The sequence below is a fragment of the Brassica rapa genome, chromosome A09, assembly GCF_000309985.2.
Source record: "Brassica rapa cultivar Chiifu-401-42 chromosome A09, CAAS_Brap_v3.01, whole genome shotgun sequence".
Lineage (NCBI taxonomy): Eukaryota > Viridiplantae > Streptophyta > Magnoliopsida > Brassicales > Brassicaceae > Brassica > Brassica rapa.
Genome location: NC_024803.2, coordinates 9,249,055 through 9,271,141, shown reverse-complemented (window position 1 = coordinate 9,271,141; position 22,087 = coordinate 9,249,055). Strand labels below are relative to the sequence as shown.

The window sequence follows — 22,087 nt, the reverse complement described above, 5'->3', positions numbered from 1 at the left end:
GCAGGCTTTTAGTCCTATGATAGCAGGTTCTTAATATGTGGAAGACTTTTTTTCGGATCAAAGATTTCTCTCATGGACTTTTTTTATTTTGGCAGATTTTCAATATCCGAGATGGCAAACTTATATTATCTTACTTTATCTATGGCAAATTTTTCGTATAATATTCTTTATAGCAAACTTATAAGTTAATAGCATACTTCTATATACGACATGGCAGACTTTTAAGAGTTTTATGTAGTGACAGACTTTTTTAAAATAAACTAGATTCCGGTTTAGTAATTAAACCGAGTAAAATTAAAATTTCTGGTTAAGTTATTACGAAATTGAGCCAAAAAAATCAATCATTAATTAACTCCTAGGTTTAGCCGTAACATCTTCTCCAAGACATGTTTTTTCTCATTTACTAACAACTGGATTTCACGTTAATCCCAAAAAAATTTGATGGAAGGTCTTAAAACAGTTTGTGGTCAGTGGGTATTCGAGAAGGAAAGGTGGATGTTTCACGTTGATAACAAAAGAGGAACCAAAGTAATTCCAGTGAATGACAACACAAGCTTCGAAGATTTGATAAACAAGGTTCACGAGGATTACAGATTAGATAAGGGACAAGTTAACGTTGAATTGAGTTACATGTTCAGCAAGAAGAGTTTGAAGAATCTTAATCTTGACACACCCCCAGTAAAAATTGAGAATATCTGTCAGTTGCAAGGTTTCTTCCGTGGCCTAAAGTTTGAACGAGTTCGGCTATGCGTGGAGGATATCTTTCAAATGCTTCTGCGTCTAAGACTCTCTTTGCTGCTTCCAAAGGAATTCTACTACCTGGAGATATTCCAAGTATTCCGACAGATAAGACACAGAGCAGGCCAATCATTCTTCTCTTCTCAAACGGCCAATTCTTAATGCGTGGGAGCAATGATCTCAACTCAGATAGCATCGAACCATGTGCAGCAGACACACCCATCTCTTCCCAAAATGGCTTATGATCAACCTCAACCTTATCATCTATGTTGAAAGGCTCACAATTTAAACCTGTTATTTCACCAAACTCATGTAATGAAAACCTAATTGGCTGTCCTTCTATCAGAGACCACACCTCATGGATACTATCGACTACTAGCTGGTTTGTAAGTAAATGGTGAACAGCTTGGGCAGACCAGGTATAATCGAGGTCTTTGAACCTCAGAATAACTCCAACAGCTGATTCTTTAATGGATTCCCATGCATCTATGCCAACTGATTCCTCGACCATCTGTAAACTTGCCAAGTGACAGCTATGATTCATGCTTCGATGTTGCAATGGACATTTTCCCTCCTCATAAAGCCTTTTTGGATATGTTTTTGGACAGTCTGATGTACTCATCTCTCTGTCAAAAATGTACAATGTAATAAGACAGACATGAAAAACAATATTTTCCAGAAACATATGAAAACTGAGTTAGACAATTAGTAAATCAATGATACAAAAAAATAAAAGGTTTCTAAAGACACAGAGCCGACCTTTGATGTCAGGAGATATGAATATAAGTGATTCAAGCGGAGATGAGCTTCTAGGAGTGACGAAATCAACAGAACCCAAAATTTCAGAAAGGGGATTTAGGGTTCGTCAGATTTCTGTGATTACAGGTTTACTACCCTTGTGAATCGAAGCATTTAGTAGAAGAGAAGGGTGAGAAGAGATTGGAAAATTTAGAAACCAACAGATTTAGGGTTCAGGTCGGGGAAGAGGGGGGGGGGGGGGAAGGAGAAAGAGTTTCTTCTGTTTTTTTTTTCATCGTTGTTTAAGAAGGTGAGTTTTTTTTTTAATTTGTTACTTTTCCTTTTCTGAGAATTTTTATTTTAAAAATTGGTTTAATTCATTTAAAATTAGGGTATTATGGACTTTAACTCACCTTTTCTATTTTTTTTTTTTGGGTATGTTATTCTAGTAATAAGAACTAAGATGTGTGTTATTGTAAGTAATTTCCCATGATTTAATGGTAATGTAGCTTAGATAAACAGTACCGGTTCTAAGCATATATCCAGGGTACATGGTTCAATTTTGTTTTCACGTTTTTTTACATAAGGGCCCTTTTATAACAAACTACAAATACTTTTCACTAAAATATGAAAATACATAAAAAATTAGGGTCCATTTTTATAATTGAATAGATTCAAACTTAGAGCCGAGATATTACGTTTTTGAGGTCCAAAACTATTCATCAGAAGGAATAGCTACGGGTATTGAAATCAGCAACTCCATTTTCCTTTTCTTGAAGAAGCTAGAGGTTATGCTTAGCTTCCTTAACCATTGGAACTTGGTTGCTTGCCTGGCTGTTTATGTTTGAGTAATGAGTTAGTGTTATGCGTTCTTCGTTTGTTATAACGGTCACAGTCCTCATTTTGTTCGGTTTAACAGTCCATCAGGAAAAAAAAGAAATCATATAGATATTAAACAGGTTGTTTTCGCTTCTGAAATGTAAAAAGCAAAAGAAATCATATAGATATTATACAACAAAGAACACAATCGCTAGATTAGGCCATACGGGTAACTGCAGCATGTATAGCATCAGCGAGTTGAGAAACTGTCTTAGAACTTAGACCTGCAATGCTTACCCTCCTGCAATAAGCATTTACAACGAAAGTGAATGAAAAGAAGGAAATCACATCCTACAACATTGTAGGTGAATAAATGAGATGACAAGATTCATTGATCTTCCCAGCTGTTTTCTTAGAATTTATATGCACCTATCTTAGCTCATGTAGTTCAGAATAAAATGATACTCAATAAATTGCTTTAGAAAATCTCCAAACCATTGCTTTTTTTTTAACTTCAAATGTTATAAATCATTAAATCTATTCTTACTCACCTCTATTTTTACTCTAAATAGAAATTACTGTATCTTCTCTAGATTTACAGGAGTAATATATTTTTTAAAGATATGTATTAGAGCCTCTTTTTATTATAATTTTTTTTTTAATTTTATAGAAAAATATAAAATATATTGGAGATGGTTTTCTTTCTTGCTGTTAACTCTATTTTAAAATTTGACGATAAGTTATATAATGTCCCTCACCCGTCATAGTTCATGTAAATGTGATACTCTTTGGCTATGAAGCGAACTTGCTTCTCATTTAACCCCGTAAAACTAAACATCCCAATCTGTCTGATAATGTGGCTCCAATCACCAGGTGTGCCTTCAAGAACAAAATGGTAAATATCAGAACTTTTGAATGATTCAATTAACGAAAAAGTTTAAGGAAAAAAATCATTAAACCAAACCTCTAGCTTGTAAAGCTTCATTTAACTGTTTGCGCATGCTAAGTATGCGGTTAGCCATTCCTTTCAGCTCAACCGTCCAGTCATTGTACATATCACTGCCAAAAATGTATACACATAAACTTTGAGCGTAATCAAAATTCACATAAGAAAAGGTATGTAACCTTTATATGTGCTAGTGTGATCAATGCATGCATCACTATACGTTTTCAAACCGGCATTATGCATATTGTTGACAACAAGAATCAAATTCAAGATCCGTATATTCAAGCTCCAACAATTAATATTGTTATAATCATAGGCATTTCAAATAATTTAAGAACTATTCTAGCTCCTATAATAAGAGCTACCTGTTTTTAAGAATTGTGGTAACAATTGATGCTCCATGAATAGGTGGGCTAAGATACATAGGTCTCACAACAAGTAGCAGTTGGCTCTTTACTTTCCTAGCCACATCTTCTGAGGTGCATACCTTCACATTACACCCACAAAGATTATATAAACTTTTCAAAATGCTTTAGTTATATAAACCTAGGCGCCTAGCTCTACGTTTGCGTGTGGAATAGATTTAAGTTTGGTTCCTTATTTTACCACAAAAAAAAAAGTTTGGTTCCTTACAATGGTAAGAGCCCCAATACGCTCTCCATAAAGACCCATATTTTTGGCAAAACTTTGAGCTATCAAACATTCACCTCCATCATTAACAAACATACGAACAGCTTGTGCATCTGACTCAAGGTCACCACTAGCAAAACCCTGAAAATTAGCGGAAAACATTTAAACCCAAATCTTTCGTTTGTTGGTAAAACAAAGAAACAAAGCAAATACTTATATGAATTACCTGATATGCATTATCAAAGAACGGCAATAAGCTTTTAGATCTCACAACTTGTCGAATCTGTTCCCATTGCTTGAGTGTTGGGTCAACTCCTGTGGGGTTATGCGCACAAGCTTGCAATACTACTATAGCTCCAGACGGTGCAGCGCCAAGATCCTCGAGCATGCCTGTTTTGAGGTTAAGAATTTATGATTGGTGTAACACCACTAAACATCATTTGTAAATGGGTCAATTAATGAGTAATGCATATATAGAAGCCAACAAAAATGACAATGATGAATACGATAGACAAAGAATTGGCATGTAGACAGAATTATAAAATCAACCTTTGAAGTCGAGTCCTCGGGTTTTCGGATCATAGTACCGATAATATTCTACAGACATACCCGCCAAACTGAAAATATTAGGATGGTTTCCCCACGTTGGGTTTGAAACGAATATGACACGCTGAAAGCAACGAGAAACATAATTTTCAGTTAAAAAGAACTCTTGAGATTTGTTGCAAGTTTTGTGAGTATATGGTTAATTCGTTTTGCATCTTTCTGAATATTAAGAATTTTTTTTAGTTTTTCAACAACATGCATTACATAAGTGTGAATCAGACTGGTAACACAATCACGACACTAAGTTACATGTACGAAGTCATGACTCATGTATGATAAAATTTAAAGGTTATTTTACCAAATTATAAATGAATAGTGAGAAATATTTACTTCTTGGTTGTGTTTTGCTAGAAACTCAGCTCCAACTCTCAAAGAACCAGTACCAGACAAACACTGGATTGTAACAACTCTATTCTCTTTCACTGCAGAACTGCCAAAAACAAAAAATAATATTTATAATAGAATGAAAAAACATCAACTCCAGCAGTTAGCTACAAAAGAAAATCCAATCAAACCTCGGATTATTATTATTTTTAAACAAAAAAATATGAGATAAATAGCAGTGAATCTGTTACCTTTCATCACCTAAGATGAGTTTGGCGCTCAATTTGTTAAACTCAGCAAGTCCATCAAGGGGAAGGTAGTCCTTGTCCCGAGACCTTGAGGTAAACCCAAGAAAAAAAAAATAACAAACAAGAAACCAAAGAAACAAGTCGTCTCACAACCTTACAAACAAGAGGCTTACATGTCATTTGCTAACTGTTGCTCAGCTCGTCTCACAGCCTGAAGAACAAGAGGCTTTCCTTCCTTTCATAAGAAAAAACAATCCAAGAGAAGACTAAATTAACCTAGTCACTGAGACCGTGAACTGTAAAGATCCATGCAACGTAAATAAAATACAAAAAACAAAATTACCTCAGAGCGATAGGAACCTCCGCTCAAATTCAACTTAACCGGACTAGGATCATCTCTACTAGCAAAATATACCTGTTTGTAATAAAAACGTTAAAGTTAAACACAACTTGTACACTAATAGAATCAGTTAACAGCTCCATATGATGACTTTATTGATTGAAGCAACATTAGTAAAACAAGAAAGAAGCATTAAGTAAGAGCCTTAGAGTAAAGTTTAGTAGATACAGTGAGTATGGGATCTTGGGGAGCAGGAACAATGCTTGAAAAACTAGAATCCATGAGAAAACGTTTGACTCAGCGGAAGTGTTGAAGTAAATTTGGATAAACATTAGAAACCGTCGACCAGTTACTTAAAGGAGTGTCATGTGAAGTCAAAGCGTGATTAGGTTAACTAATTAAACAAATTCTTTTAAAATATAAAGATGCCTTTTTAAATAGATAAAAGATTCATTTCTTAAATAAAAAACTTGTATTTATATGAAAATAATATATTTAAACTGAGACATATGGTCATTTTAAATTTGATTTTAGGTGTACCGTACCGATAAGAGCCGTGCTTAATGTTGTGTGAGAAGAGAAAGGCATGCCCAATGCCACCGAAAAAAACCAAAAAAGAAAAACGTAACGGTCTAAGATAAAGTATTTTCTTAATTGTTCACGAGTATCATCGGTGCGTGTTCTTATATCTTGGCAGTTTAAACGGAACTTTCTCATTATTCTTTATAATTTTCTGACTTTTTAAATCTGGATTATTGTATGCAACTCTATAGGATATAATTTTTCCACTGTGAGTGGATTTATTTAATTATAAATTGAAAATAAAAAACTCATCTCTGTTAGAATATTTATTTGTTATTTACTGGAATTATATCATTTCTGTTTAAAAAATGTGTAAATCTGCTTCATGAATGTATATTAAAAAAGAGAGAGGAATATACTCCACCTGGTTATTAAGGGCATCTCCAATGTAACTCTATTTTTTCCTCTATAATTTACACAAAAATAGAGTAACTCTATTATAGTGTAACTTTTGCTCCAATGGTGTTACTCTATAATAGAGTTACTCTATTATAGAGTGAAATATAGAGGAATGTCATATTTTACTCTATATTTGGAGTGAAAAAGTGACATTCCTCTATATTTCACTCTATAATAGAGTAACTCTATTATAGAGTAACACCATTGGAGCAAAAGTTACACTATAATAGAGTTACTCTATTTTTGTGTAAATTATAGAGGAAAAAATAGAGTGCCCTTGGAGATGGTCTTAGTAATATACATACACGAAGCAGATTTAACAATTTACGATGGATCATATTATATATTAGCTCAACGACTTGGTCTTCTCTCTCTCTCTCTCTTGATAGTTGATACCAAACCACGTATACAATACACCTAGAGATCATCCCATTCGCTCTGGTACTTCTGATGGGAAAAGTGCCAATTTCGACCCAAACTATTTCAGTCGTGCCAAATACGACCCGAACAATTGATCAGTGCCAAATACGACCTCAACTCAATTATAATTCAAAAAAACTACTCGAACTTCTTAAAACGTGCCTAAATCTATATTGACTCTAACAGAAGTTAGTCAACCGTTAACAAGATAAAACGACGTCGTTTGATATACGAGGAAAAGTGCCAATTTCGACCCCAACACTCTCAATCGTGCCAAATAAGACCCGAACAAATGGTCAGTGCTAAAAACGACCTCAACTCAATTATAATTTAAAAAGAAATTATCCAATTTTTTTCTAAAACCTGTCTAAATCTACATTAACTCTAACAGAAGTTAATCAACTTTTAACAAAGATAAGACGATGTTGTTTTGATATATGTATTTTTTTTAAAATATGTTCATTTCGGAATTCAAATCCGTGCTGGGATACCCTTTTAAATGGACACACTAACAACTAGATAAAAGTAACTTTTTAAAATCACCAAAGTTTTAAATTAGATAAGATGAACAAGAATAGTAGTTTATATAATGGAGAATTTCAATTTGTAATAATATTTCAAAAAATTATTTTAGTCTAGTTGTTAGTGTGCCCCTTTAAAAGGATATCCCAGCACGGATTTGAATCCCGAAATGAACATATTTTAAAAAAAAAATACATATATCAAAACAACATCGTCTTATCTTTATTATTACTTTTTCTAATTTATATAAATACATTAACGTGTTTTTCTTATTTATCATATCTTTAATAAAATTATATCTTACTAAAATATAAATAATAAAATATTTATTATTATATGATCTTAAATATGCTTACAACTTTGAATTTATTTATACAATTTTCTTATATAAATTATTTTTAATTTTTAAAATTAAGTGGGAATTTTTTTAGTTTTCAAAGTTGATATTATATATTTTGATATTTTGTTCAAAAATGTTAAGAGGTCTTTTACCTTTCTTTCACTAAGATATGTTGTACAAAATATTAGACAAATTAAACAATAACTAAAATATATAAAGCAATCACCAAAGTTTTAAATTGGATAAGATGAACAAGAATAGTAGTTTATATAATGGAAAACTAGATTTTGACCCGCGCTTTCAAAGCGCGGGTTTATTTTTGTTTTTTTCTTCAATTGATAAATATTTAGTAAATGTAACATTTTCATATATTTGTGTTTTATTTTATAAAAGACTTAAAAATTTTATCTTTATTTATCGTATTTCATTTTAAATGACTATTTATGTTAAAAAAATTAAACTTTATTTTTTTAATGAATTAAGTTGATATAACTCTGATAAATTAATTTTATTATGGGGTTAATATTTTAATTAAAAAATTATATACTTTTAATAAAGATTTATACTTTTCAATAAAAAAATTCAATTATTTTTATGAATGCTTAAATTATATTAAGAAAAGAAAAAAATAATAATTAAGAATAGTTGAAAAAAAATTATTTGAACTTGGACTCAATGGCCCAAAGGAAAAAAAAAAGTGAGAATTGAATCTGATTTTTTAATAGGTCCAAATGGCCCAAGAGAGATTTGATTTGGGCTGGATCCAAAAATAATGACCCAATATAGATTTGTTATTAATATTACTTAATTACCCTTAATGAAACATGTAATGTTAGTGAAGGAAACATGCCCCTAAGGTAATTATGACAATAAGATCCTGCTTTAATAGTATAGATTTCAATTTGTAATAATATTTCAAAAAATTATTTTAGTCTAGTTGTTAGTGTGCGCCTTTAAAAGGATATCCCAGCACGGATTTGAATCCCGAAATGAACATATTTTTTAAAAAAATACATATATCAAAACATTATCGTCTTATCTTTGTTAAAAGTTGATTAACTTCTGTTAGAGTTAATGTAGATTTAGACACGTTTTAGAAAAAATTGGATAATTTTTTTTTTAAATTATAATTGAGTTGAGACCATTTGTTCGGGTCTTATTTGGCACGATTGAGAGTGTTGGAGTCAAAATTGGCACTTTTCCTCGTATATCAAACGACGTCGTTTTATCTTGTTAACGGTTGACTAACTTCTGTTAGAGTCAATGTAGATTTAGGCACGTTTTAAGAAGTTCGGGTAATTTTTTTGAATTATAATTGAGTTGAGGTCGTATTTGGTACTGATCAATTGTTCGGGCCGTATTTGGCACGACTGAAATAGTTTGGATCGAAATTGGCACTTTTCCTTACTTCTGATGGTTTGTACTTTGTAATGCAGAACAAAAGCTAACATAACCAGATTATTTCCCTCACTGTTTTCATTAACCAAGCAACAAAAAACTGGATAATCTACTGACATAATAAAAATATTCAATCGAACGAGGTCGATCCGAATCAAAAGTCATTGCAACACAATGTCCACACATTGACACTTGTTGCTTATGAAGAAGAAGACACAACAAGATGAAAAGAGAGAAACGTTTTTTCCTGATGATCTGTGTTTCATTGATCTGCACATCAAGTCTATAATCCTTACTCTACCATCAACTTAGACTTAGCAAGGAAAACCAATAGTTCATAATCATTACAAGGATATCAAGCAAACAAAACTGAATATCAAACGCCAAGATCTCTAAGACCGTTTCAAGATCACAAGTTCCCAACTCAACAATCATAGCCACACACACTCATAAATTCCAGCATTCCAGCAGCCAAAACCAATCTCAAAGAGAAATGATTTGATGCAGAACATGAAGACAAAAATGGGATGAAAAGAGACTTTCTTCATGCTGGAATTTATAACCTTTCTCTGCCATATATGTGACTTAACATGGAAACCCAACAACACATGATTAGACGAAAATCCAAGGATACTTTTACAAATCATAGCTGAAGATCAAACACAACATCTATGATATCATTTCAAGATCCCAAGTTCCCCAACACAACAATCATAGTTAATGAACTTAGACGATAATGTGGTGTAGAACAAGCCAAAGTCAAACTCGAAGAGCACTAACTTGATACAGAAGACGAAGGCAAGTTCAAGCACCAAAGAACATCTATGACACTTCCAGGATTCGATATTAAAAACGAACCTAAGGATTAGATCTCACTTAGCAAGGTTTGAAGCCGATTCTGATGCCCTTCTTCTAGCAACTCTAAGTATGTTTGCTGCTTCTCTCATTCCACTTAAGAAAGCTCCATGCATTGTAGCCGGATACTGTTTGTTCGTCGCTTCACCAGCAAAGAACACTCTTCCATCTCCAACACTCTCAGCTAAAATGTCATAATCATCACCAGATGATCCCACCGCAACATACGAGTAAGAACCGTACGAAAACTTGTCTTGTCCCCATCTGGAACAGAGCGCTTGAACCGGATCAGGAACAACGATCCCTTTCGGGTGATAAATCCCGCGTAGTATCTGCAACACCCTTTTAACGGAATCAGTAGGCGACATCGTCTCAAACCTTTCCGCGGCGTCTCCAGCTACAAGTGCCACAAGTAACGGACCACCAGAGACGGAAGAGTAGCTATAGAACAAGAAGAACTCTCCTCTCGTGCTCGAATCTTCTGTTAATCTCCCAAACGTATCAATCTCTTCCCCCCAAAAGTTATAAGGAAACAACATCGCCACTTTGTTCAACAACCCATATCCTAATCTCTGAATCGCTTCTTTCTTCTTCTCAGGAAGCTCAGGAACAAACCCGATGCCGCCTTTCTTCAGAACACCCAACGGAACCGTGCAGAGAGCCATGTCGCAGGAGAACTCCTTATCCCCCGCGTAAACCACAACCCCGTCACTTCCATACCTAATGCTCTCCACAACATTCCCATAAAAAACAGGCAGATTCTCAGCCAAGGCGTGCACAAACGTCTCGTTCCCGCCGGGGATGAAGCAATGATCACCCCCCATCTCGTACGGATCATCCTGATCCCAATACGCCATCGACAAGTTCCCCAACAGTGTAGCATTCGCATACTCCAAATTCGCTAAATGCCAATCAAACAGCATCCTCTCCTCCTGATCCTCAGCAACACCGTAAACCAACCTAAAAGTCTCCAGCGCTTCACCTAACGGCACATCTACTGACTTAATCTCCTCTATCATCGACTGCCTAAGCTTACAAACCCTATCCAGCAACTTATTAAACGAAGCCTCTATCTTAGAATCAACACCAACATCAACAAGCTCGCCGCTAGGTAGATACAAAGGACATATATCTCTAACCTTATGGAGAGGCAAACCAAGCTGCCTCGCCAACACGCCAAGAGGGTTCCCATTAATCCCAGTCAACACACTCCCACCAACATCAGCCATTGCTTCAACACCATCCCCACCTCTCATCTTCCGGGTCTTAACCCGCCCGCCCGGTCTATCTCTCCCTTCCAAAACCAAAACCCTAAACCCCATCGACAACAACTGCCTAGCAGCCACCAAACCAGCTAAACCGGCACCCACAACAACCACATTAGGCGGCTCCAAACCATCAAAGGATCTCAATTTCGCCTCTTTGATAACCGGAGCTAAACCGAAATTAATATAACCGTGCTCAAGAAGGAACTTGTAAGCAGTATCAACCAACGTCTTATGCTCCAATCGTATAGACTCAAGAGCGTGATCTCTCGTAAGCCAATTCGAGACGTTGGATCTCCACAAGGCGATGATGTGGTTCCTCACGACGATGTAGTTCGCCTGCTCTTTGCCTCCGATGATCGATACCACATTGGCTTCGATCTCTTCCTCTGTGAGCGAGTTTACCGGGAACCCTACCGACATCGCCGTTATGGCTTCGGAATCGAGCTCTTTCCCGACGCTGTTGCGGCGGTTACGAGGGAAAGCTGGGTTCGCGTTTATCTCCGTGAAGAAACGCTTCCTACGGCGTCGTTTTCTCGCCCTGGGTCCCGGCTCTAGTGGATTAGGGTTTTGCGATTGTGGCTCTGTTACGAGATCGGAGGATTCTTCTTCTCCGAGGGATTCTGAGATGCTTGGGAGGTCCACCTCCTCGTCGGATTCGCTTGGTTGCAGCTTCGCGGCGGGTGTAGGGTTTGGATCCGCCGCGGCGACGTCCTTGTCAATTTTGCCGTCGGTGTTGGAGGGCGTGGCGGCTTCCTTCGTTGGAGAGGCTTGGGCGTTGGTCAAATTATCCGTGGCCATCTTCGGGTTTTCCGGGCTTTCGGGTCGGATCTCTTGGTTTTGCTCCATTGCAGTGAAGCTTATACGATCTGTGTAGCGTTTGTGGTTTTGAGTGAGTGAGAGACGACGACGACGACGGCGTTATATAAAATTAAAGCTCCATTATATATGGGCCTGGCCCAATATCGATTGCAATAAGCGTTGGTTTAAACGTATCGATTCAACACACAAACGCAAGATCAGGAGAAGACATTTCATTAGACAGTAAACATATATATAAACTATAGAATAAAGTGTTGAGTGATATGTTTTTTTTTTATTGTTGCGTAACATTAAACGCCAAGAAAATGGCATGCTCATCTAAGTTAAAGCTTCTGGACTCAACGTGAACTCCATTGTATTGGTTTAAGTTCAATCCCAGCTACTGCGGTCTCTTCTGGCTGCTTTCTTGTCCGAAAGAACTTTTTTGCTTTTAAGCCGTTTCTCATCAGCTTTTGCAGCCCTGAAAATGTAAAGAAAAGACCTGGTAAGCGTTGAGGATGTGAAGGAAGAGAGATGGATTCATGGAGAGAAGGATTGGTTCTTACATCTTTACGATTTTCTTCTTCTGTTCTTCTGATGGTGGAGGTGGAACATACGAAGCCGCATCAATAATCGCCTGTTGAAGTTTAAACCAAAACATCTCAGCATCATACATAATCAAAGATTGTGACATTCAATTAGAAAGTTTACCTGTAGCTTTGCAAGTGCATCGTCGATGTTGCCTCTGCGTAAAACACACTGTTAGAAAATGGGAATGTTTGCTTGAAAATGGAACAAGAAAGAGAAGATTGTTAGGTTACTGACTTCTGCGTCCTGGTTTTGGTTGAAGATATCACAAGCTCTCCGTCCCTGTTGATCCGATTCTTCTCCTGTTGAGATCAGCTCCAAACATCAAAACAACTATCTTTACTTGCTAAATGGAATATGACAAGAAATAAAACTCGTGGTCATAGCATTGTTGAAGAGATAACAGTGTAAAACAAAAGACCGTCTGCATGATCTTCTCCCTGATCCTCTCACTTAACCAGTAGGCGTTTTTCACATTGAAGCGCATATCTACTTTGGTATTCACTGAAAGAAGAAGAAAGAAAGTAGGTAACATGTGAAGGATATACAAGCATATTGATACATCAAGTAGTCACAAACTACAGTGTAAAGGCCAGACCTTTGTTCACATTTTGGCCTCCAGGACCACCGCTTCTAGCAAAATTAAGCGTAACATGGTCTGCAAGTACCAAACAGATAAACAAACGAAACTATTGAGTATGAACAGATCAAACTATAAACGTTACCTTCAAAATCACTATAAAATAGAGTTCTATAACATTGTCGTCGATACATAGTTTCACTAACTCTGCAAGTACTAAACACATATACAAACAAAACAATGCGAACAGATCAAAACTATGTAAACAAAAATCAAAATTGTAAATGTCTCCATCATAACGACTACAGAATAGAGTTATCATAACATTTTCTGTAAATGTTTCCATCAAAAAGACTACAGAACATAATTATTATGACATTCTCTGTAAATAATTCCCTCAAAATTAACATTTTCTGTAAATGTTTCCATCAAAATGAGACTACAGAACACAGTTCTTGCATAGTTTCACTAAATCTACAAACTTTCAATCTTATCTAAAGTTATCACATTCACATGAAGAGCAAGTAAACCTTACCTAGAGTGATTTGAGGAGTAGGCTCGTTGCCAGCGGAGCTAGCTCTCTCCTCCGCCTCATGAAGCATCTGCTGCACCTGAGACAACCGTGACGAAACTTTCCGATCACCGCCACCGGAATTAGACGCCGCGCATCGGAAGGATCCGAATCGGGAACTGGAGTGAACCAGAGCGATCCCGGGAGTGCGACGGAGCGTTGGAAAAAGAGAGTGGCACGATTTCGACGAAGAGAGGAAGAGGAGAGGGTGGTGGATAAACTCGCGTATGATCAAGTTCGTCATCGTCCTGATTGCCGCCATTTTTGTTCACGGCGCTCTGTGGCTGAGAAGTTTCCGATGTCAATGAACAGTGTGACACGACGAAATGTGGAAGACCCTAGCTTGTGCGTGGCTGCCAAATTTCCGGTTATTAAAGTTCACGGTTTGCTTTGCCGGTTTGGAATTTGATTTACCGGTTATTAAAAGTTCAAACGTGATTTACACGGTTCGAAACCGCCGGTTCCGAGATTAAATATCGAGGCCCAATCGTATTTTTAGAATAGGCTTGGGAGAGTATTAATCCTTTAGCCCAAATGGGTATACGTATCCATCAGTTATGTTTTCTTTTTTTAACAATTATTTTTATTTATTTATTAATATAAAGTAGAAAAACATTAAATTACAAACAAAAAACAAAGAATACAAATATACATAAATAAAATAACATAACAACAGCATAACGGCAACACAACGCAAATAACATTTGGTAATGATTTTTTTGAAGAGTCGTTGTGTGTTCTCCGAGCTATAACCAGGATATCTATCCTGTTAATTTTCTTATGCATTTTTACTCTGGTTCTCCTGCGAGTATTATATTTGGCTAACATCCATAAGATGAAACTCCATAACTTACATCTCAACATAGATCCTATAAACACCAATTTCATCTGTTGTACAATATTGGCCAACTCACAATTTTGATCAAATATATCATTCCATAAAGAATCCAATTTACTGAAGTTAACAATTTTCAACGATTATACGAACATCATCATACGACAAAAGAAAAACATCTCTATTTCCGAACCATTGTCTCCTCCATTGCATATTCTAAGGGTTTTTTAGTGATTCAGATTTGCTCATAACCCGATACCACATATATTGTATCAAACAATGAACATTAATATGTTTTCCCTTCATTATTGCAAGTCTTGTTACGCCCATTGAACATGCCACATCAACTTCCACTAACCAAAACGAACAAGCTGCCTTTATCACGACCAAAAGTGATTTGTCCACCATCCATTGCTTCCCAGTGATATCTTCTTCTTTTCGAATAACAAACTCCATGGAATGCAATCTTTCGATGTAACGTCGTATTTCCAAGTCCCGGTGATAACTAATTGTGCATATCATCCTCACAATATATAGCTTTCAATTCCGTAACAAATAACGATGTTCATAACCATATATCTGGAGATTCATCACCCTTACCCCATAAGATATGACTAGATGATTAATCCATGGATCTCAAACCTGATTATGGATTATCTCTCCCAAATTGGAGATAAAATATTGGCAACCAATTAGGACTCGGTAATGGAGAAACGAACCGGTTTTATCATGAACCATCGAAATCCTTTGAAGAAAACTCCACAAGAGGAAAGCCGACACAAACTTCATTGGATCCATGGAATTTGGCCGGAAAATCATTCTCTTGAACAAAGAGATAAACAGAAATCCATTGAAGGTGAAACATTGATGAAGACAACATGATATTTTGATGAAGACAATTGTTCACCGAAACAACAAACGAAGAACTAAAAAAAGAAAGAGTACATCTAACATTGGAGTCGGCCGGAGGAATGATGATGATCGGGGCTTTCAGAGAATCGATGGTAAAATCGCCAAAGGTTTTGAGAGAGAACGGTTTCCATCAGTTATGTTTTCATCGCTGATTATTTAATTTTTCGAAGAAATTAAATTTTTTATTTATTTTAAAAATACAAAGTCAAGATACAAATATGGAATATTATATATATTTTTAATCGGTATACTTTTAACTAACTAAACCTCAAAAGTGTAGGTTAATAAAATAAGTAATTTGTTTTGTTGTTCTAGAATTAGATGATTTTTAAACCAAACTGGTGACTTGCCCAAAAAAAGATCGAACTGGTGAATATATACTAGACAGACATTTATATTTCAAGTCTGCATTTATATTCTATAAGAGCTTGATATATTATATCTGAACACTAATATGTGAATAGAATTTGCCGGTGTTAAAAATGAAGTGTATGTTGTATAATTAGATGAAAGAGAGTGAGAGAGATGATGATGTCTAATATTAAAAAGAGAAGAAAAAAATGTCAAATGTACAGATCATTACATGGTCTTAGTTGACGTTTCTCTAAGGGTTCTTGTTTTCGATTCATTGCATGATTTTGTTTTATTACCATCTACATGTAAATACTACATTTTTCTCGTTTAACATCACGTATGCAAATATATTTGAACTTAAGTTATGTTTTGACATTATCAAGTCTTTCTCTTCCATGCAGGCCCGTTCCTCCTTAAGGCAGCTAAAGCACAAGCATTAAGCCACATAGTTTTTTTAAAAAATTTAGGCCCCATCTCAAATTTTGTATACAAACATTTTTCATCTATTTGAATTTTGAGTTAATATTAATACCAAACCTGCATGATCCTCATTCTTTTTTACCAGTTTTTATTTTCTAATGTTATAACTATCAAAATGATATAAAAGGAAATTTAACTTATTTGACAAACAAAAAAAAACTCTTCCCAGCAATGATTTTTTAAAAAACGTTGATCCTTTCGATGGATACACATAATTTTGTTTTTGAGACGATGTTTTAAAAGGGACAAAAAATTTCTATGAAGATCACATCTTTTTCAAATGCTTTAAGCCACCTAATTGTTTGGGACGGCACCGCTTCCATGGAGTAGTTATTCGGAGGAAACACTATTACATTTGATTAAAATTGTTTTTCTCAAAAAAAAAAGTTATGTTTATTGACCAAAAAGTTATGTTGTTATGATATGATGATAACATATTTTATATGATGATAACATTAGTATACAAACTATTAAAATATGGGTGCCAAGCGATTATAAAAATGTAAATATTGGATATTCATAGTTTCGAATAGATTTTGATCAATCCCAATGATTGTTGTTTCATAAAATAAGCTAAGTTGTAAACCCAAATGCATATAAACTCTTGTTATTGTATTTAAGGCCTTTCACAACATTTTCTAAAAACAGTCTCTCATATTGAAAATCAATCTATAACTTATTTAAATTGGCATCTGCTAATGCAAAAATTTACTAGTCTGAAAGTGTGCCAATTTGGAAAAAGAAAATCTTGTGTCAATTGGTCGAGGAGCAGTAATTATTATCTATACTATTAAAAGAGAAATATTCTGAAAAAATATACTTATAAAAAGTTGTTGGACCCTTTCATTAGATTAACATTTTTTTGGTATTCCCTTATTTATCTCTAACAATAAGTAACTCAATATTCAATAACATTATATACCATATCATTCACCTATTTTTACTCCTTCTATGGGTTAATCATATAATTTACAATATTTTTAAACGAGAATATGTTTGCGAATTCACACTATCATTAAAATTATTGAAGATTTTGTCATTCATAATTGGTAAGCCCCATTCTCATCCACACAAATCTTACGTGTAAAAGACAAATCAAATAGTTTTTTAAGTTTTGCGTATTATTATAAAATATATGAGAATTATAATCAATTTTTTTAAAAATATTATCAAAATTTTCTAAGTTTTTATTGGATCAACCTGTGTCGGTTCACGGGTTAATGGCATGATTTTCGGTTTTATCAGATTTTTAATTAATAAGTTTTCCTTAAATCTGAATTTTGTAGAAACATATCAGTTGGTATAATCATGATAGAATTTGCATGAAGAATATAAGCCGGTCCATATTATATACGGCCACCAGTTTACTGGTCCAATTGCAGGTCCGAATCAAATATGAAAACAATGTTTATATCTTAATTCGTCAATAAACTACATATGTATTCCTACTAAAAGGAGTTAAATCATTTTCAAAAATAAAATGTTTTTCATACCATTTCAATGTTTCACGATTAGGATTTGCTCGATTATTTATGAAAGTCAGTTTAATGTAGGTTTCGTTTTTCTTCTTCAGTTTGCTACAGTTTAGTTCGTGGTTTCGGATAAATGTACACAAATCTATACACTATATATATTATGTAGAAATTTATTTAAATATATATTTAATTTTGAAAACAAACCCGCGCTTAAAAGCGCGGATTAAAATCTAGTTTTTCTTTAAACTAACTTATTATTAGCACATACAACGACAAAGCAAAACTGACTTTAGTTCATATATTTGTCAAACTAGTAGAATCTTCCATACCTAATTAAGAAAAGGCGATATAAACGTGATTTGTCTCAAAAACAAACATCACTTATGAAAGAGAGCAGATTCTCAGTCACTCTCTTAACTATAGCTTTATCGTAACACGTTTTATATATATCTGCATACTGATCCTATACTGACCTTCAAATTATTATACAAGTATTAACTATATTAAAATTAAACATTACATATCTGAACTTTGGTGCTGATATACTATTTCAAAAATGTTGGCGTTGTTGCTATTGAACTATAATTGAAAATGAGAAATATACGTCACCCCTTTTTGTATGAGTAAAAGATCATACGTTTTTAACAAAACAAAATAAATAACCACAAGTTTTGTGATGATTGGTTACAACATTAACTCACATAACAAGTTACTAATAAAAATAATGTTAGTTTATGGTGCTAATGAGAGTATGATTATATGTTTATAAGATATTGTAATTGATAGTGTTGATTCATGATTTGCTTGCAAACAACGAAATCTAGAGGAAATAATTCCATCACATGCTCCATAAGAAAGTATAATGAATGTTTATAATATTACTCAAAATCATAATTCAGATAGACATAAGTCACAGTCTCTTTTTATCATTATGCATTTCGTATCAACCCCTCGTAAGTAATAATGGTCCCTCATTTCAAATAATACTATCTATCTCTAGCAATTGAGCATCTCTAGCAATTGAGCATCTCCAACCCACCTTTATTTCTATCTCTATAATAGTATTTAGAGGCAAAATCACTTCAACTAATCTCTATTTTTGCCTCTAAAATAGAAATTGCTATTTTCTCTTCTATTTATAGAGGAAGAAATAGCATTCCTCTATATTTTGCTCTATATATAGAGATCTCTATTTTAGAGAAATACATTGGAGTAAAACCCACCTCTATTATAGAATTCCTCTATTTTAGAGGTAAAAATAAAGAAATACATTGGAAATGGTCTAAAAATATATAACTAAAACATGGAGTAACAATATGGACTTCTAAGAAACCCATTTATATATTATTATATATTAATAAAACTACTTTACAAATACATTTTCAGGCAGAACAAAAATGTATTTTTATAGATGAAGTAGGGAAAAAAAATACAAATCTCCCTTTTGAAAAGAAAAAGAGTTACAAATCTCAATTATTTATTCTGTGTAATATCATGGTAAAAACATTACAATGTAAGGACGTACTTGTATGACATTTTTTTTTTGGCATAACATATTATTTTTCTTTGACAAAAAAAATGACAAATTTACAATATAATAATTATAAGCATCTAGTTCCAAAAGGTACATTCATAATACCATTTTTCATGTTCACACTAACCAATTTTACTCTTACTTTTAATAAAGGATAAAATACAATTATACCCTTAGGATTAACTAATCTAGACTTAGGGTTTAGAGTTGAGGGGTGGGGTGAGATAGGGTTTTTGGAATGTGAAATTTAGGATTCTAATAAATATATAAATAAATACTTAATAAATATATAAATAAATACTTAAAAAATATATTAAAAAATTTTAAAAATAGTTTCAAACATAATTTTCGTTTTTCAAAAAGAAATTTGAAAAAAAAAATTCGAAAAAAATAATTAAAAAAAAAAATTTATAAAAAATTTTGAATTTGAAAAACTATGATTCGAAAACATAAAATTTATATTTTTTGTTTTTATTTTTTGTTTTTATTTTTTATTATTTTTTTATTTTTTTATTATTTTTTATTATTTTTTATTTTTTATTTTTTATTTAAATAATGATTTATTATATATATAAATAACAAGAGTATAAGAGTCTTTTACCACTTAATGAAGAATGTATTTTTGAAAATGTCTTCTTAGTGATGGTAAAAATGAAAAGTGGTACCATGAAAGTGGTAAACATGTAATTTCTCCATGAATTTGTGTAGAGTTTGTGAATTTTAAGAGTTGATAGATTTTAAAAGTTATGTGAATTGTGAAAATTTATATACATCGACTTATGAAATTTGATCATAACTTTTTTGAATTAGTATAGATTTTCATGAATTTGTATTACCTATTTTCTATCATTCTTTTTGTAAAGTAAATATACAATTTATTTATTTTATAAATCATATAGCATTATTATTATTTTTTCTTTCAAACTAAAAAGAAAATAATAGTGATACATACAAAATTTTTTAAAAAAATTCTTAAATAGTCATTTTAAAGTTTTTGTCACAAAGAGAGTATTCAAAGAGAAAAATGACCAAAACAATTCATGAAAAACACAAAAGATGATTTTACCCTTTGCTTTATATATATAAAAGTAATAAAATAATAAAAAAATTGAGAATAAATAAGTTTCTTTTATAATTTGGAAATATGTTTTCAAATTTTAACTTTTTAATAATTTTGGATTTTGTTTTCAAAATATTTTCTAAATTCAGGTTTGTTTGCGTAACCTAGAATTTGGCTCTCAAATTTTCTTTTTAAAATTCAATTTTTTAAAAAATATTTTAAAAATTTTATTTTAAAATTATTAATATTATAGATGTAATTTTTAATATTTATATTCAAAATGATAATTATTTATAAAAATAATTATATATTCTAAAAATGTAAAAGTATATAAATGTAATGAATTATAGTTTTAGACATATAATTTGGATTAAAGGTGCAATAGATATTGGTAAGAATAGTTATCTTGTTTTCTAGTTTTTTATCACATGAATTTTGAAAATAACAAGGTTACATATAATATTTTGAAAGTTGAATCTTATGAGTAAAAATGAATAGAATTCATCTCTCAAGAACACTAGATTTTGTTAGAATTAGAGAATCAATAATAACTAAACTACAAGAGATTTGAATGAATTTTGAAAATTTTAAACTAATAAAAATGGACTATACTAAGTTTTTGAAATTCAAAAATCAAAAACAATGAAATCTCAAAATCACCACTATCTTTCAAATTAAACATTTAAAACAAGGGACATGTACCCTTTACGTTAACTATTTATTAGTTGGTATTAATAAAACGAATACAATAATTTCTGTACAAATCTGTTGAAAATGTTTTTTAATAATTTGATATGTTCTTCAAGAACTTGAGATACATAACGTCATTAAGATTGAGACAATCACGTCATGTTCCCAATGAGATTCCTAGTTAAACTTGGGATGTTTGACCTCACGTGCCAAAACACAAACGACCTTGTCAGATCAACGAAGCCGTTATATATACGTATTCTTACACATTGTAAGCTATAACCTGCTACTCCTACTACTCCTTCAGCAACGTGTACTCAGTGAATATACATGACAACGTGTACTCAGTGAGATTCCTAGTTAAACTTGGGATTGTCGACATCAGAAAAGGCATTCTCACAAGAGTTTATAAAATTACTGTTGTAACTGAGCGGCTATTGTTATTTTTATTTTTTTTGTCAGCAGAAAAAGCATTTTCACTGAGCGGCTATTGTTAAGAACATAATTAGTGAGGAGGAATTCTCACAAGAGTTCTCAAAACTTATAACTGAGCAGAGCTAAACATATTAATTAAGTATTTTGAAAAGGGATTTTCATCCTATGATGAAATCCCTTCAATAAAAAGGATAATATAGCTTGAGATATTTGGTTTGGGAGCTCAACTCTCTATTAGAATTGCTCTTTTGAAACATTTAAACCAAAAATAAATTGCTCTTTGACAAAAAAGAAGAAGAAAGAAACGTTCTAACTTCTAAGACTATATAGTAATATCTCACATTATTTAATAATGGAAATTAATTAAAACATATAATAGAAATCAATCTCTTGTTTGATAAATTCAGACCACATGGTATTTATGTAATAATTCAATTATTTTAACAACATTATGAAACTAAATTTTAATATATCAAACTTTTAAAAGGTTCACATAGTTTCTATCGTTACGAATTCCGTAAGTGTAAGAGATCATATCACGATATATATATGAACTTTACAATAGGAGGCAGAATATAAACAAGAGAGGAGACTAGTCTAGG

The 22,087-nt window shown here is 32.9% G+C and overlaps 3 protein-coding genes across 4 annotated transcripts; all 3 read right to left on the bottom strand.

Annotated features, from left to right (window-relative positions):
- Positions 1-477: 477 nt before the first annotated feature.
- LOC103838363 (aspartate aminotransferase, cytoplasmic isozyme 2) lies at positions 478-5,781 on the bottom strand. Of its 2 annotated transcripts, XR_004451134.1 has the most exons (13): positions 5,618-5,781; positions 5,393-5,464; positions 5,223-5,284; positions 5,053-5,136; positions 4,808-4,907; positions 4,421-4,541; positions 4,098-4,261; positions 3,875-4,012; positions 3,607-3,728; positions 3,260-3,354; positions 3,054-3,174; positions 1,498-2,596; positions 478-1,364 (listed from the first exon to the last, which is right to left on the bottom strand). XR_004451134.1 is itself a non-coding variant. In XM_009114795.3 (12 exons), exons 1-12 carry the CDS (start codon positions 5,669-5,671, stop codon positions 2,512-2,514), a joined length of 1,218 nt encoding a protein of 405 aa, XP_009113043.1. In that variant the 5' UTR covers positions 5,672-5,781; the 3' UTR covers positions 478-2,511. The 2 variants fall into 2 exon arrangements, 1 of the variants encoding a protein (XP_009113043.1); XM_009114795.3 differs by having other exon boundaries at positions 478-2,596.
- A 3,600-nt stretch (positions 5,782-9,381) lies between these two features.
- LOC103838362 (lysine-specific histone demethylase 1 homolog 1) lies at positions 9,382-12,072 on the bottom strand. The gene has a single exon (XM_009114794.3). It carries the CDS (start codon positions 12,017-12,019, stop codon positions 9,923-9,925), a length of 2,097 nt encoding a protein of 698 aa, XP_009113042.1. The 5' UTR covers positions 12,020-12,072; the 3' UTR covers positions 9,382-9,922.
- A 115-nt stretch (positions 12,073-12,187) lies between these two features.
- On the bottom strand, positions 12,188-14,067 carry LOC103838361 (peptidyl-tRNA hydrolase ICT1, mitochondrial). Its single transcript, XM_009114793.3, has 7 exons — positions 13,675-14,067; positions 13,158-13,217; positions 12,981-13,063; positions 12,797-12,861; positions 12,683-12,716; positions 12,538-12,608; positions 12,188-12,452 (listed from the first exon to the last, which is right to left on the bottom strand). The coding sequence occupies exons 1-7, from the start codon at positions 13,970-13,972 to the stop codon at positions 12,362-12,364; spliced, it is 702 nt and encodes a 233-aa protein (XP_009113041.1). The 5' UTR covers positions 13,973-14,067; the 3' UTR covers positions 12,188-12,361.
- Positions 14,068-22,087: the final 8,020 nt, after the last annotated feature.